Consider the following 17,246-nt stretch of genomic DNA (forward strand, 5'->3'; position numbering starts at 1 on the left):
TCCCACAATCCATGAGATCACGGCCTGGGTCAAAACCGAGAGTCAGATGCTTAACCGACTGAGCCACCCAGGCGCCCCCGAGTCATGTTTCTAATGGATGTGTCCAAACGCCAATCCCTTCTCCAGAACCTGGTCCAACCGAGGGTTGGCCTGTTCTGAAGGCACATAGGCCCTCGGAGGAGGCTGCCTGCACTGCCCCAGCTGCCGCTAGGAGATTAGATGGTGTGTGTGTGGCTGCTGTCCTGCCCCTGAGAAGAGCTCAGCAGGAGGGAGGATTTGAAGGACAACAAGCAATCTGGAAGATGGGCCTGACTTTCGTCTTCAGGGTCATTGATGATGGGTAAGTGCGGGCTTTTTTTTGTTTTTTTGTTTACTAACCTGTACACCCCACGTGGGGCTCAAACTCATGACCCTGACATCAAGAATCACATGCTCTTCTGACTGAGCCAGCCAGGAGCCCCTGGGCTTTTTTGGGGGGTGGAGAGGGAACCATATTGACCTATAATATTAGTGTCAGGGGTACAACATAGTGACAGGACAGTTCTATGCATTACAAAATGCTCGCCACGATAAGTGAAATTACCACTGGGCACTATACAAACTACAATATTACTGCCCGTATTCCCTGTGTGGCACTCTTCACTCCCAAGACTTCTTTATTTAATAAGCTCAACTCTGTACTTCTCAATCCCCTTCATCCATCCACCCGTCCCTCCAGCCCCTTCCAACCTCGCAAACACCATGTTGATCTCCTGTTTTTACACCTGTTTCTACTTTTTGTTGTCTGTGCCTCCATTTTGTTGTTTAGATCCCACGTGTGAAGTTACAACATGGTGTTTGTCTTTCCGTCTTATTTACTTGGAATGACGCCCTGTAGTCCATCCATGTGGTCATAAATGGCAAGACTTCATCCACTTTATACGGCTGAGCGATGCCCCTTGTATGTAGATACCACATCTTCCCCATCAGTTCATCTGTCGACGGACTCCTGGGTTGCTTCCACATCTTAAATACCATAACTAGTGCCACAGTGAACGTGGGGGCGCACATATCTTTGCGTGTTAGTTTTTTTCCCCTGTGGTCAACTACCCAGAAGTGGAATTACGGACCATGTGGTACTTGTGGTTTAGTTCTTTGTGGAAGCTCCATATGGTTTTCCAACGTGGCTGCACCAGTTTACCTTCACACCAACAACGACGGGTTTCCTGGTCTCCACACCCTCACCAATACTTGCTATTTCCTGTCTTTTTGATACTAACCAATCTATCTTCTCTGAGATGATATCGCATTGCGGTTTTGATTTGCATTTCCCTGAGGATTAGTGATACTGAACAGCTTTTTGAATGTCTATTGGCCATCTCAATATCTTCTTCAGGAAAATGTCTGTTGTTGAGTTCCTCTGCCCATTTAATAATCAAAATTTTTTTGGTGTTGAGTTGTAGGAATTACTTATGTTTTAGATACAGACCTTTTATTGGAAATATCATTTGCAAATATCTTCTCCCCTTCCCATAAACAAAGGGTTGCCTTTTCATCATGTTGATAGTTGCCTCACTGCAAAAGCTTTTCAGTTTGATATAGTCCCAATTGTTTCGTGTGGGGTTTTTTTTGTTTTTTGTTGTTTTTTTTTTTTTACCCTTCCCTGAGGGACAAGTCCACAAAAATATCACTAAGGCTAATGTCCTTACAGTTTACTGTCTCTGTTTTCTTTCAAGACATATATACTTTCAAGTCTTATGTTTAGGTATTTGATCCATATCGTTTACTTTTGTGTAAGCTGTAAGAAAGTGGCCCCGTTTTGTTGTTTTAGTTTATTTATTTTGAGAGTGAGCGAGTATGAGTGGGGGCGGGCCAGAAAGAGAGGGACAGAGAATACCACCTCGGGGCTTGAACTCACGAACTGTGAAATCACAAACTGAAACCAAGAGTCGGATGCTGAACTGACTGAGCCACCCAGGCGCCCCTTCAAGTTTTCACTTAAATTTGTTAGTAAATATGCATTATATTGGTTTCAGGAGTGGAAGCCATCATTTATCACTTACATACAACACCTGGTGCTATCCCATCACCCATCTAGCCCATCCCCCCACCCACCTCCCTCCATCAACCCTCGGCTTGTTCTCTATCGTTAAGAGTCTCTTATTGTTTGTTTCCCCCTTCCCATATGTTCATCTGTTTTGTTTCTTAAATTCCACATATGACTCATATCATATGGTATTTGTCTTCCTCTGTCTGACTTATCTCGCTTAGCTTAATACACTCTAGTTCCATCCATGTAGCTGCAAATGACAAGATTTCATCATCATCTTTGGTGGCTGAGTGATCTTCCGTTGTGTATATAAACCACATCTTATTTATCCATTCATCGGTCGATGGACATCTGGGCTGCTTCCATAGCTTGGTTATGATAAATAATGCTGCTATAAACATCAGGGTGCGTGTACCCCTTCAGATCTGTATTTCTGAATCCTTTGCGTAAATACCTAGTAGTGCAGTCGCTGGGTTGTAGGGTAGTTCCATCTTTACTGTTTTGAGCAACCTCCATACTTTTTTCCAGAGTGGCCGCACCACTTTGCATTCCCACCAACAGTGCAGGAGGGTTCCCCTTTCTCCGCACCGTTTCATTCTTTTGGAGGTCGCTGTCCAGTTTTCCCCAACACCATTTACTGAACACAGTCTTTTCCACGTCGTATATTCTGACCTGCTTGGTTGTAGATATTTGGACGATATAAGCATGGCTTTCTTTTTGGGATCTCTATCCTGTTCCCTTCATCTACGTCTGTTTTTGTGCCATACCATACTGTTTTGATTACTACAGTTTTGCAGTATATTTTCAAATCTGGGATTATCATATCATCAGTTTTGTTACACTTTCCTAAAACTGTTCTGGCTATTTGGGGGCTTTTCGGGTTCCATACAAATTTTAGGATATTTTGCTCTAGTTCTTTGAAAAAATACTATTTATTGGTAGGTTGGTAGGTACACTAAATTTGCAGGGTGCTTTTTGTAGTACGGACTTTAACAATATTAATCCTTCTAATCCATGAGAATACTGTATCTTTCAACTTTTTGTATCATCTTCAATTTTTTTTTCCATCATAAGGGTACTCTTTAATCCCCATCCCCTACACCCCCCATGCCCCCCACCCACCTCCCCTCTTGTAACCACCAGTTTGTTCTCTATAGTTAAGAATCTGTTTCTTGGTTTGTCTCACCTTCATTTTTTCCCTTTGCTCGTTTGCTTTTGTTTCATGGACTCCACATAGAAGTGAGATCATTTGGTATTTGTCTTTCTCTGACTTATTTCATTTAGTGTAATCTGTCTAGCGCCATCCATGTTGTTGCAAATGGCAAGATTTCATTCTTTTTTATGGCTGGGTAATACTCCATTTGTATATGCACCACTGCTTCTCTATCCATTCATCTAGTGATGGACACTTGGGCTGCTTCCATAGTCTGGCAATTGTAGACAATGCCACAATAAACACAGGGGTGCGTGTATCCCTCTGAATTAGTGTTTTGTGTGTGTGTGTGTGTTTTGGGGGTAAATATCCAGAAGCGCAATTCCTGGATCATAGGGCAGCTCTATTTTTAATTCTTTGAGGAATCTCCACGCAGTTTTCCACAATGGCTGCACCAGTTTGCATTCCCACCAACACTGCACGAGGGTTCCTTTCCCCCCACATCCTCACCAACACTTGTTTTCGTGTTTTCTCTTTCAGACATGCTGACAGGTGTTAGGGGATATGTCTTTATAGTTTTGATTTGCATGTCCCTGATGAGGAGTGATGCCGAGTCCCTTTCACGTGCCTGTTGGTCATCTGGATGTCTTCTCTGAAGAAGTGTCTCTTCGTGTCTTCTACCCAGTTTTAAAAATTGTTTATTTATTGGGGCACCTGGGTGGCTCAGTTGGTTGAGCTCCCACTTTGGCTCAGGTCATGATGTCATGGTCTGTGGGTTCGAGCCCTGTATTGACAGCTTGGAGGCTGGAGACTCTTGCAGATTCCCTCTCTCTCTTTGCCCATCTGACACTCATGCACTGTCTCTCTCTCTCTCTCTCTCTCAAAAATAAATAAACATAAAAAAAAAAAAATAGGGGCACCTGAGTTGCTCAGTCGGTTAAGCTTCCGACTTCAGCTCAGGTCATGAGCTCACAGTTGGTGAGTTAGAGCCCCACATTGGGCTCTGTACTGACAGCGCGGAGCCTGGAGCCTGCTTCAGATTCTGTCTCCCTTTCTCTCTGCCCCTCCCCGCTCACGCTCTCTCTCTCTCACAAAAATAAACATTTTTATTTAAAAATAAAAAGTTAAAAAATAAATTTAAGTAAGTTTAAAAAAATTAAAATATTAAAAATTAAAAATTTTATTAAAAAAAATTTTTTTAATCAAAAAACTTATTTTTATGGGGCGCCTGGGTGGCTCAGTCAGTTAAGCGTCCAACTTCAGCTCAGGTCACAATCTCATGGTCCGTGAGTTCGAGCCCCACATCGGGCTCTGGGCTGATGGCTCGGAGCCTGGAGCCTACTTCCGGTTCTGTGTCTCCCTCTCTCTCTGCCCCTCCCCCGTTCATGCTCTGTCTCTCTCTGTTTCAAAAATAAATAAACGTTAAAAAAATTTTTTTTAAAACCTTATTTTTAAAAATATGTTTATATGTATTTAAAAATATGTATTTATTTTGAGAGACAGAGAATGAGACAGCATGAATGGGGGAGGAGCAGAGAGAGGAGAATCCCAAACAGGCTCCTTGCTATCAGCACAGGGCCCAAGGTGGGAATTGATCCCACGAACCGTGAGACCATGACCTGAGCCAAAATCAAGGGTCAGACGCCCAACAACCTGAGCCATCCTGACCATTTTTTATTAGATTGCTTCTTGTGGGGTATTGCATTGTTTCAGTTCTTTATATATTTTGGATACTAACCCATTATAGGATGTATGATCTCCCATTCCGGAGACTGCCTTTTACTTTTGTTGCTTGTTGCCTTCACCGTGCAGAAGCTTTCTATTTGGATGCCGTTGCAATAGTTTATTTTTGCTTTTATTTTCTTGGCCTCAGGAGGCAGATCTAGAAAAATGTTGCCATAGCCAATGTCTGAGAGAACTGTCTACACTCCCTTCAGGAAGTTTTATGGTTTCAGGTTTCAAATTTAGGTCGTTAATCCACTTTGAGTTTATTTTTGTGTGTGGTGAAGAATGCGGTCTGGTTTCATTCTACATGTGGCTGTCCGGTTTTCCCAGTGCCATTTGTCAAAGAGACTATACTTTTCCCACTGTATGTTCTTTCCTCCTTTGTCAAAGATTAATTGACGAGGTGCCAGAGTGGCTTCGTCAGTTAAGCATCTGATTCTTGATTTTGGCTCAGGTCATGACCTCATAGTTGGTGAGTTCAACCCCTGCATCAGGCTCCTTGCTGACAGTGCAGACCCTGCTTGGGATCTACCTCTCCCTCTCTCTCTGCCCCTCCCCTGCACTCACTCTCGAGCTCTCTCAAGATAAATAAACTTAAAAAAAAAAAAAAAAAAAAAAGGTTAATTGACCATATAATTGTGAGCTTATTTCTAGGTTTTCCGTTCCGCTCAACTGATCTGTTTCTATTTTTGTACCAGTACATCCTGTTTTAATTACTACCATTTTGTAATAGAACTCAAAATTTGGAATTGGAATACCCCCAGTTTCGTGTTCCTTTCTCAAGATTGCTTTGGCTTTTGAAGTCTTTTGTAGTTCCATACAAATTTTAGCATTTCGGTGCTACCTGTGTGAAAAATGCTGTTGGAATTTTGACAGGGATTGCATTAAATCTCTACATTGCTTGGGGCACTACAGTCTTTCCATTTCCTTGTGTTGTCTTGAAATTCCTTCATTGGTGTTTTACCATCTTGGGAATACAGCTCTTTCACCTCTTTGGTTGAGCTTATTCCTAGATATTGTATTGGTTTTGGTGCAATTGTAAGAGGGGATTCTTCATTAATTTAACTTTCTGCCGCTTCATTATTAGTCTATAGGAATGCGACAGATTTCTGTACGTTGATTTTGTATCCTGGGGCCGGTGGGGGTCCTCTGGGGGGATGCTGTCGTGTGGCAACTGGTGTTGGCAGCATAGACGCAGAGCATCAGAACTGGCTCCCACAAGCACCTGACCATCCAGGGTGAAGGGGGGCAAGGGAAATGACACCTGCCTACACGTCTGTTCCTGGAGGAAGTTCCCTGAGCCTCCAGTGCGTGTCCTAAAATTAATCAATAAATCTCTATCACATACAACTAAGGTGATTTTCAAAAGGCTGCCCCTATGCTGGACCTTCTGCCAAACGATAGAGCCTAGAGTGAAGCCCTTGTGAGGTTTCACCCCCAAAACTTAAGGCTCATTGATTTTCAAAGGCAGGTGTTATGGGTCCTGGTCCTTCCACTGTAGTCCCCCGGGCCAGGGGTGCATGGTGTGGGGACTGATTCCCCAGCTTCTCGGTAACTGGGATGTCCCGCCCACTTGTGGACAGCCACACTGGGGGGTTTGGTTTCCAACCACATCTCCCCCCTGCCCACCCTTTTCCATGTAGCCTTCATGTTAGCTTCGAAAGACCTGTTCCGCCAGTTTTCGAGGCATCGCAGAGTTAGTGGGAGTACACGTTCCTATTGCCTCAGAGCGTCCGGGAAACGCGGTGAGCTCAGGATCCCCTACTCTGCCGCCTTCCCTCCTCGTTAAGTGAGGATTTAAGTGCAGCAATATTAAGGTGTCCAATGTGTATTCGCCACCGTGTAACTTCCACAGGAGTAAAAACCACAAAACAGCACTCACCAGAGACCGCATTCACATTTATTAAATTAGGGAGTCTCAGACCTTAATCCAGATGAATAACAAGTTAACACATAAGACTTTTCTCGTGGAAAAGCTCTGTGACTCTACGGAGGTTCCATGAAGGCTTGGACCATGTCTACCTCTCCTCGAACGTACTCCCATTCCTCGGCCCCGGTAGGATAGGACAGTTGTAAGAAACATTTGTTGCGTCAAGACGAGGGAAGGGATGGAGCCATGCTTACCCACGGAGGCCAGGTTCTTGCAGGTCTCCAGCATCACATCTCTGTAGAGGTTCCTCTGACTGCTATCCAGCAAAGCCCACTCTTCCGGGGTGAAGTTCACAGCCACATCCACAAAGACCACAGAGTCCTGAAACATACCACACATTCTGTTGCAGCAAAGCTCCATCATCACCTACGTGTGCGGGAGGATAAAGGGTGACAGGCGGGGAGCTGCACTCCATTCCTAGGACCGTGAGTCACACGTGAGTAGGAAGTGACAACACCCAGGCAGACCCACTGCACTGCGCACAGTGACGGGAAGGGCTGGGACTTGAAGCAGAGGGCGATGACAAGAGCTGCCATAGACTTGCACACACCCAATTTACTGGGTTATTTCTACTGGGACACACCTGAGCAGACCAGTTCCGTACAGACTGAAAAGTGAGATATGCACTCGGACAGCACACAAATCGGAGGACACACGCTTGGCTTGCTCTAAGACGATTATGCCTCGTCAGCTCCAAGAACTGCGAACAGAATGTCAGGATGCTGTGGACACTCAGATTCCAGGGCTGCTTGATGGGAGCAGCTCTCACCCTGGAAGGAACAAGGTCAAGAAGCCTGGCGGAGTCCCCTCTCTTCGGACAGGCAGACACGACCCTTTCCCCGGATTAGTTGGACTCTGGGCACGGACACAGGCCAGGGCCCGGGCGCCTGGCACACCTGGTGTGTAAGACAAGTTCTGGTTCCTGAAGAAACTCAGAAGTCAGCAGGGCCTCTGAAATATATAACCCAGTACCCAGAATTCAAGCAAAAGGGCACCAGAAAGAAAAGTTCCCCGAGAGATTGATCCTAAAAGAGCAAGAGGTGACTTTAACAGAGAGGGAAAAAAAAACCAACACATAATATCTTTTGAGCAAAATCAGAGGACACTGCATCATTGAAATAAAGAGCAGACAACTATGATAAAAATAATCAGAAGTTGCAAAACAAAAGACACGTCCCCAAAACCTAAGGACACAGAACCCAGCTACATCAGTTACGACAAAGGCAACACCCCTTCGTCTGGGGCTACAATGTGGGTTTGCTGGTCACACAGCTGATACGAGGTTTGTGATCTAAACAGGTTTTTAAAAACTCATGTAACAACAATAAAAAAGACAGTATAAAGACAAATAATACAACTAAACAATGGACAAAGAACGCGAGTACACATTTCCCCAGGAAGAGACACAATGGCCAAAAAGCATATGAAATGATGCTCGATGTCACCAATCATCTGGGATCCATCCACAAAATTTAATTGTGCACAGACACGTCTAACCTACTCTATGAGGCCAGTTTATGGTGATACCAAAACCAGTCATATACAAAATGGATTCTACAACGTGACCAAGCGGGATTTATCTGGGAATAAAATGGTTGGTTCAGCAAGCAAAATAGCAGTCATAAACTTCATGAACAGAAGAGAAACAAAAACCCCATGATCACTTACACACAGAAGAGGTATCTCCTTGAACCCACCACCCTCTCTTGACAAAAATACTCAGCCAACTAGGAACAGAAAGGAACTTCCTCATCCCGGAAAAGGGGCGGCGGGGAAAAGTCCACACCTAACATTTGCGCACCCAGACACTTCTCCCCAGAACATATGCAAATGGCCAGTGGGTCGATGAAAAGATGCTAGACATTCGTCACGCGGGACACGCACCTCGAACTACCAGCAGAGGCCCCTTCGCACCCACCACTCTGGCTATAAAGACGCCCCGGGAAGTGCTGGCGAGGACGTGAGCAGGGCGCATTCTCCTTCATTCATCCTGCTGCGGATGTAAGAGGGGGCGGCCGCCTTGGAAGAGTCTGGTGGACCCCCAACACGAACAACGTGGAGTTCCCACCCAACACGGCAGGTCCGCTCCTCGTATCCACCTGCCCCAGACCCGGGAGGACGAGCGCCATCACACACACGCGTGCGCACGCGCTCTGCTCTCCGCGGCACGACTCCCGATCGCCAGCGATGAAAAGCACCCAGAAGCCGGGCACCTCTTCCAGGCTGAGTAAAGGCGACACGACTGAAGTGCAGTCAGGAGTCCACAGGGGAAGCTCCCCAACCTGCCGCTCAGGGCCAAGGACAGACACAACACGGAGAGACGCACCCGCACGCCCATAATGCATCACTGCTCATGCAGGAGGAAGGAAGATGATTTCCTCTGGTGGCAACAGCCCAGCCAATGAGAGCCGGTCACAGCCCAGCCAATGAGAGACAGCCACAACCCAGCCAATGAGAGACAACCACGGCTCAGCCAATGAGAGCGAGCCAGGGCTCAGCCAGTGAGAGAGTCACATGTCAGCCAATGAGAGACGACCACAGTCCAGCCAACGAAAAGCCGCTACACCTGGATTCTCCCAGTTTGCTCCAATGGACTTCTAGCTTGGCACAGCCCCTCCCAACGCCCCCTTCTCTTCTAGAAAAGAGTGTTCCTCCCTTTGTTCCTCCCTTTCTTCTTCAGACTTGCCTGTGGTTTTCCTGAGGCTAACCTGTCCCAAATTGTAATTCTCTGCTATACCCAGAGACACCCACTTGTTCCTGGAAAAATAACTGACTTCTGTTTTGCTTTTTTTTTTTTTTTTTTTGAGAGAGAGAGAAAGAGAGCGACCAGGAGCAGGGGAGGGGCAGAGAGAGGGAGAGAGAGAGAATCCCAAGCAGGCTCTGCACTGTCAGCACAGAGCCCAACCGGGGGCTTGAACCCATGAACCATGAGAACATGACCTGCCCTGAAATCAAGAGTACCATCATCAACCAACTGAGCCACCCAGACACCCCAAGAACAATACTTCTGGGAGGCCAACAGGACTCCGGGTCTGCTCCACAGGGAGAACTTTCTCCCCGGGGTTGGAACAAGTGCCAATAGACAGTTCAGTGGCTGCCTTCAGACCCGGAGTCCCGGATTAGGACAAACCATAGAGTTATGCTACTTTTCTTCCATATTTTATTGCCGGTGACTCGTGTGATTCATACAAGTACACGCTCTGCAAGGCGGACACTGCTGGTGAACACGGCCTAGACGACAAGTGTCTGACGGCATCTCCCTCCGAACCGTCCCTGTTACTCAGCTGTGGCCTCGACTGGTTTCCGCTGCTCTGCTCGTTCCCTCCAACACGAGCCACGCCAAGCGGGAGACGTCCTTCCTGGCGCTGAGGGACAAATCCACAAAATACAGCAAACCCGCCTCTCACTCCCAGATGCTTCTCAGGAAACACTGAGGTCAAACAGAGGAAATGTAGAAATTCGCACACGGAAAGCTCCTTAGGGACGGAGTGGGGAGCCGGCAGGGGGCGCCCTCGCGTCCTGCCCCGTCCTCACCGGGGGCCCCAGCCGCAAGCCCAGCACCCTGCAAGCCCAGCCTGCCTCGGCCGGGACGCCACCTCCCCACCCCCACCCTGCCAGGGGGGAGCCACTGTGCTTCCAGCTCTAGGTTCTTCCACATCCCGTGTTTCCATCCCGGCCCCTCCTGGCCTCTCTAGGAGAGCGTCCCTCTCCTCTGTTCTAGTAACTGCCTGTGGTCCTGTGGTATCTTACACGTTCAGAACTAAATCTCTGCTGTTCCGGAACAGCCTCAGTTTTGGGGGTAAAGTAACTGACAGTTTCAATTTACAAGTTACCAGTAACCAGAACACGTGGCAGCAACAGACAGACGGATAAACACCCTGATCGACAAAGAAATGCACAGACAGGCGCCCCTGACTTTAGCAAGTGGCATCAGCAGAGATGGGGACACTTGGACACATGGGGCCAGGGAAGGCTGGTTATCTAAGGGGTAAAAGGAATCCTAGGGAGCCTGGGTGGCTCAGTCAGCTAAGCCTCCGATTTGGGCTCAGGTCATGATCTAGCAGTTCGTGGGTTCGAGCCCCACGTCGGGCTCTGTGCTGACAGCTCGGAGCCTGGAGCCTGCTTCGGATTCTGCGTCTCCCTCTCTCTGCCCCTCCCTTGCTCACACACTCTCTGTCTGTCTCTCAAAAAATTAAACAAACATTAAAAAAAAAAGAAAAAAAAAGGAATCCTTTCCCTCGTCCACTTCATGGACAGTAACCAAGACCTGTGGATTTAACCGTCATGGGAACAAGTGGAACACACAGAAAGTTCCAGCACGTGTGATTATGACCTGAGTGAAGGAGGAGTTTTCTCACAGAACAAAAGAAGGTTGTCTGCACAGGAAGAGATGAGGAAGTTCAAGTCCACTGAAAATGTGCAGGGGGTGCCTCGGTGGCCCAGCCTGTTAAGCGTGCGACTCAAGATTTCAGCTCAGATCATGATCTCAGGGTTGAGGAGATCGGGCCCGGAGTCGGGCTCTGTGCTAGGCCCGCTTGGGATTCCCTCTCTCCCTGCCCCCCCTTCCCTCATGCTCTTTCATTCTCAAAATAAATAAATAACCTTAAAAAAAAAGGGAAATGTGACAGGTCCATCCACGCAGGCAGCACAGAGAAATGACACACCCTGACCTGGACAAAACACAACACGTAGAAATGAAACAGACAAATGTCCACAGGCTGGGAAGGAAACAGAACATCAGGAAGCAGACACGTGAGTTACAGGTGACAACACGCTGGAAACGTTTCCACAGAAGAGGGAACCCACATGTGAGAAACGCTCAGCCCCGGGGGAATCAGATAAACCCATGTGTGACTTCCGGGGAGATACGAGTCGCGCCCTCGAGCGGGACAACATAAAGCGGGTAACTCCCACTGCACTGATGGCTGACTCACACGCTGCATCCCCATCACTTAGTAAATTTTAACTTACCCTCAATCTACAATATGCAATTTTCCCCATCATGTAAAAATGGCGATGCATTTACACTTAGAGACATGAAGCCACAAGACAAGCAGGAACTTGAGACCTGGGTCTTTGCTTTGAGCTTCGAGCACCCTGGGTCATCCGAATGACACAAAGACCCCCTCCCAGCATGGGAAGGAAAACGTGCAGAATCACTGCTTCTACGTGTGCTTGAGATGAAAGAAAGAAAGGAAGTTCTAGGGCACTCTCTGGTTTTAAATAAATGGAAACTGTTGATCCATTTCAGAGAACAGGTGCTTGTTAACTTTAGCCTCATGATAGCAAATCATAAGTCACAACTGAACACAACCCAGTTCAAGGAATTTCTGTGTATCTCAGACCACCATCAATTAACCAGAAGTGGGTCAGGATCACAGTTTTGCAACTCTGGACCTGCATGGAACTGTCACCAGCATTTGGATGAATCCTCTGATCCATGACTCCACCCACCTGGCATGAAGATGTGGAGCCCCCTGCAGATCCCCCCCAACCCTCATGGAGAAGGACAGTTCTGTCCGGAGACACTTTTCCCCAGGGGACGCTCTCTGGATAAAGGCCAGAGTAACCCGAGTCAGCAGGGACAGGAACAGGAACGACCTGACACATTTACCACCCTCTGCCCTGAAGGGGAAGAAAAGAGGCAGAAAGAACTCGGGCATTTTACACCTGCTCAACAAGAGGCTGGCAGAGGACCCGTGCGGAGCTGGACAGGGTGACAGGTCCTGCTCACAGGTGACAGGTGACATGCAGACGCCTACTTGAGCCCTGTGCTCCCTGGAAAACCTCAGTGGAAGGGAAAGGCACTCCCTCCCCCACCCTGTTGGGGTCTGGAAAACAGCAGGCTGCACGAGGGCCCCTCCCCCGTCAGACCAGAAGACTCACAGGACGTCCCCCTGTTCACCCACGACAGGGCCACGCGCAGACCCCCACACCCACACTTTGTGCCTCATCTGTGATCAGCTCAGCTGCTTGTCCCCAAGACCAAGGGGCACAAAATGCTGGCTGGTCCCACTTTGCTTTGGCTTCTCTCCTTCCTCCAGACCCCTGAATGTGGGCTTGATCTTAGCCTGAGCCACACACAGCCCCTCCTGGGGACAGGGGGACAGGCTGGCCGCAGGGAACCCCAACGTCAGCACCACACCTGCTCATGCCTGGTTTCTTTCCTCCTCTCCTCCCTTCTACACGACTCTTGAGATACTCGCTGGTCTTAGGCTCACAGTGTCCTCCCTGTCGATGTAGCCCCCCGCCCTCCTGCACAGCCCTTGCCCCTAATGCAACAGCCCGCCCCCACCACCGACCTGACCTTAGTGCAACAGCCTCCCTAGCCCCCTGCACAGCCTCTGCCCCTAGTGCAACAGTCCTTCCCCCCTGCAGGGCCCCTGCCCCTAGTGCAACAGTCCCCTCCCCCACCTTTGCAATCATTTTTGTCAATACACGTCTCTCCTTACTCAGTTTGGATTTTTCCTTTGAACCTGGTTTGACCAACTGTCCACCACTGCCCCTTTCCTACCCAAACTTTACCCAGGCCACTGTCCTCCCCACAGGCCCCTGGCTGTGGGTGGCCCACACGCTGAACATCCACTGAGCTGAGGAACGAGGCCCGGGGGACCTGAGCCAATGAGGCCTTCCTCCACCGCAGGGGTGGGATCCTGACACTGGGTCTTCTTGCCCATCCCCCTCTTGCAGAACAGCCAAGGCCGGTTCTGTTTCACTGGAGAGGCTCAATCTCTGAGGATCCGAGGATCTCTGAGACGGGACCTGGTCCCTGTTGGAACTCCTTTGTAACAAAGTGTCCTCGACAAGCTCGAATTTGGATTTATCTCTCAGGTCCATCGTGAGTTCCCGGACTCCGATTCCCAGGTTTTACTGCCCCCGCACGTGGTGGTCCCCGCCTCCTTCCACCAGCCAGGACTCGGGTGGTCACATGGAAACCCGTGATTGTGACGGGACACGGGGACCCCACCCCATGGCCAAAGACAGAGACTTGGGTCAGGACCTGCGGAACCCACACGAGGAGAGGGGATAGGACGCCGGAACCCCACCCCGCGGCCCACAGATCTCTGGACGGGACCCCCGGGACCCCACGAGGAGAGGGGACAGGACAAAGGAACCTCACCCCGAGGCCCATGGCCGATCTAGGGTTAGGACCGCGGCCCACGGCGGAGATTCGGGTAGAGACTATGAGACCCACACGCGAGGATGGGAGAGAACGCCGGGATCCCATCCGAAGGCCCACAGGGGAAACTCGGGAGAGAACTCGCGGGGAACAGGGAAATAGGGGTCCGCGGTCGCTACAAACCGGTTCAGGCCGGTTGGAACCAGCCCCTCCGCGTCCCGGGCCAGGGACCGGCCACTCACCATCTCGCGGCCGCACACGCAGCTCTCCGGGCGTCCTCCTCTTGATCCCGCGACCCGGCGACTCCGCGGCCCTCACGTGCCCCTCCTCCAACCGAGGAGCTAGCGGACCGGAAAACTGGGTGAGCGCGGGACAAGCGCACACCAGCAGCCACGACTCAGAGCTCACACTCACCGAGCGGGATGGCATCACCCCATCCCCCACCCACCAGGGCCTGATTGGAGTGTTTCCGGACCCGGTAATATAAATGCACCGCGCTATGCGCCCCCAAGCACGGATTGGGCGTTGCTTCAGGCAATGCGACCTGATTGGATGCTGTTCCGAAGATAACTCCCCACCACCTCGATTGGACAATTCTCCGAGACACCGCACTGCCGCACTGTGATAGGGCAGCCTGAGGCCCTTCACGTTCTGATTGGAGGGTGGTCCCGGCACCGCCCCTGTGGCGCCAGATTGGGCAGATCCCCCAGGCCCCGCCTCCTACGCCCTGAGTGACGGGCCGGCGGTACACACGTGTCTGATCCGCCCGCCCTAAGGTCGGCTCCGGCCGAACGCCCTCCCGGCCGGTTGACCCGCCTGCCTGCTCCTTTGTCCCGGGAATCTGACTCGGTTTCTCCGCGGAGCCTCCCTTGTCCCGCGCCGGATCGGAACGAGACAGAGCAGAAGGCCCTGGTGACGGTTGTGTCTGCGGTCGACACGCGGGCGAGGTGACGGTGCCCCTGTCCCATGTTTAAGAACAGTTCAATGACCAGTGATGTCACGGAACAGAAGATAAGGTCTCCCAGCGTTTTGACCTGACTCTTGACACCGCAAGGCCCCGCTCCCACTTCTCTCTGTCCCCAGGTCAACCAAACATGCCCGTGCTCTCAGCCTCCGTGGGACATGGGACCCCTGGGCCCCAGCAGGACACAGCCACAGGTGTGAGATGTTATAGTACTCAGGCGTGCGTTATATTCTGCAAGGAAAATCACCGCAGTTTGTAGTCAGTTCCTGTGAATGTGGAATGTAAAAGGCTCTATTTCCCTTCTGCATATGGTACACTGATGTGGCACAGCTCTGTGACCATACAAAAAACAGAGCACTGAGTTTTACTCTTAAAAGTGTGAGCCCCGGGAGCATGGGTGGCTCAGTCCATTAAGCATCAAACTCTTGGTTGGGGCTCAGGTCATGATCTCACCGTTTGTGGGTTCATGGGTTTGCACCCCTAATCCCGCTGGTACTCCCAGTTGGGCTCCCTGCCAATGGCATGGTGCTTGCTTGGGATTCTCCCTCCCTCTCTCTGCCTCTTCCTAGCACTCTCTCTCTCAAAGAAAAACACTTAAATAAATTTTAATAAATAAAATAAAACTAAATAAAAATAAATCTTAAAAAAAGTGTGAGCTATGGTATGTGAATTACAGCTCCATTTTTTCAAACAGATTTAAAGTTCAAAACAGCCGGGCGCCTGGGTGGCTCAGTCGGTTAAGCGGCCGACTTCGGCTCAGGTCACGATCTTGCACTCTGTGAGTTCGAGCCCCGCGTCGGGCTCTGTGCTGACAGCTCAGAGCCTGGAGCCTGTTTCCGATTCTGTGTCTCCCTCTCTCTCTGCCCCTCCCCCGTTCATGCTCTGTCTCTCCCTGTCTCAAAAATAAATAAACGTTAAAAAAAATTTTTTTTTTTAAATAAAGTCCAAAACAGCCATGAAACCATGTCTCCTGGTCACAATATAGTTTATGTCTCTATGGATTCGTCTACTCTGCATTTTATATATGAGTATGTGTCCACGTGAGTCTGGTCTCTTTCACATAGGCTATTTTCTCTTTTTTAAATTTAAATCCAAATTAGTTAACATATAGTGTAATGATAATTACAGGAATAGAATTTAGTGATTAATCACTTACGTATAACACCTAGTGCTCATCCCAACAAGTGTCCTCATTACTGCCCCTCACCCGTTAGCCTTCCCCCAACCCAACAACCCTGTTTCTCCTCTGTAATTCAGAGTCTCTTAAGGTTTGCCTCCTGTTTTTATCTTATTTTTGCTTCCCTTCCTTTATGTTAATCTGTTTTGTATCTTAAATTCCATACATGAGTGAAATCATGTATTTGTTTTTCTCTGACTTATTTTGCTTAGCCTAATACACTCTAGTTCCATCCACATTGTTGCAAATGGCAAGATTTCAGTATTTTTGATCTCCAAGTAATATTCCATTGTGTGTGTGTGTGTGTGTGTGTGTGTGTGTGTGTGTGTGTGTGTGTATCTTCTTTATCCATTCATCAGTCGATGGACATTTGGGATCTTTCCATACTTTGGCTATTGTTGATAGTGCTGCTGTAATAAATCGGGGTGCCTGTGCTCCTTTGAATCAGCACTCCTGTATCCTTTAGATAAATATGTAGTAGGTGCAATCGCTGGGTCATAGGGTAGTTCTATTTTTAATCTTTTGAGGAACCTCCATATGTTTTCCAGAGTCACCGCACCAGTTTGCATTCCCACCAGCAGCACAAAAGAGTTCCTCTTTCTCTGCATCCTTGCCAGTATCTGTTGTCGCCTGAGAAATTAATTTTCACCATTCTGATACCAGTGAGGTGGTATCTCACTGTGGTTTTGATTTGTATTTCCCTGTTGATGAGTGATGTTGAGCATTTTTTCATGTGTTGGTTGGCCATCTAAATGTCTTCTTTGGAAGTGTCTACTCATGTCTTTTGCCCATTTCTTCCCTGGATTATTTCTTTCTTGGGTGTCGAGTTTGATAATTTCTTTATAGATTTTGGATACTAACCCTTTATCTGATATGTCATTTGCAAATAACTTCTCCCATTCTGTCAGTTGCCTTTTAGTTTTGCTGATGGTTTCCTTCGCTGTGCAGAAGCTTTTTATTTTGATGAGGTCCCAGTAGTTCAATTTTGCTTTTGTTTCCCTTGCCTCCAGAGACGTGTTGAGTAAGAAGTTGCTGTGTCCAAGGTCAAAGAGGTTTCGCCTGCTTTCTCCTTGATTTGATGGCTTCCTGGCTTATGTTTAGGTCTTTGATCCATTTTGAGTTTATTTTGGTGAATGGTGTAAGAAAGT

The 17,246-nt window shown here is 48.7% G+C and overlaps 1 protein-coding gene across 1 annotated transcript in view; it reads right to left on the minus strand.

Moving 5' to 3' along the window:
- The window catches only part of LOC109261250 (zinc finger protein 77-like), an 82,186-nt gene extending 66,575 nt beyond the window's left edge, over positions 1 to 15,611 (minus strand). The window contains exons 1-2 of the mRNA XM_053897507.1: positions 14,200 to 15,611; positions 7,032 to 7,158 (exon numbers count right to left, since the gene is read on the minus strand). Coding sequence (XP_053753482.1) covers positions 7,032 to 7,158; positions 14,200 to 14,202 — 130 coding nt within the window. The 5' untranslated portion in view covers positions 14,203 to 15,611. The remainder of the gene's footprint in view (positions 1 to 7,031; positions 7,159 to 14,199) is intronic.
- Positions 15,612 to 17,246: the final 1,635 nt, after the last annotated feature.

This window comes from Panthera pardus, unplaced genomic scaffold (genome assembly GCF_024362965.1).
Source record: "Panthera pardus isolate Hobbes unplaced genomic scaffold, ASM2436296v1 HiC_scaffold_8, whole genome shotgun sequence".
Lineage (NCBI taxonomy): Eukaryota > Metazoa > Chordata > Mammalia > Carnivora > Felidae > Panthera > Panthera pardus.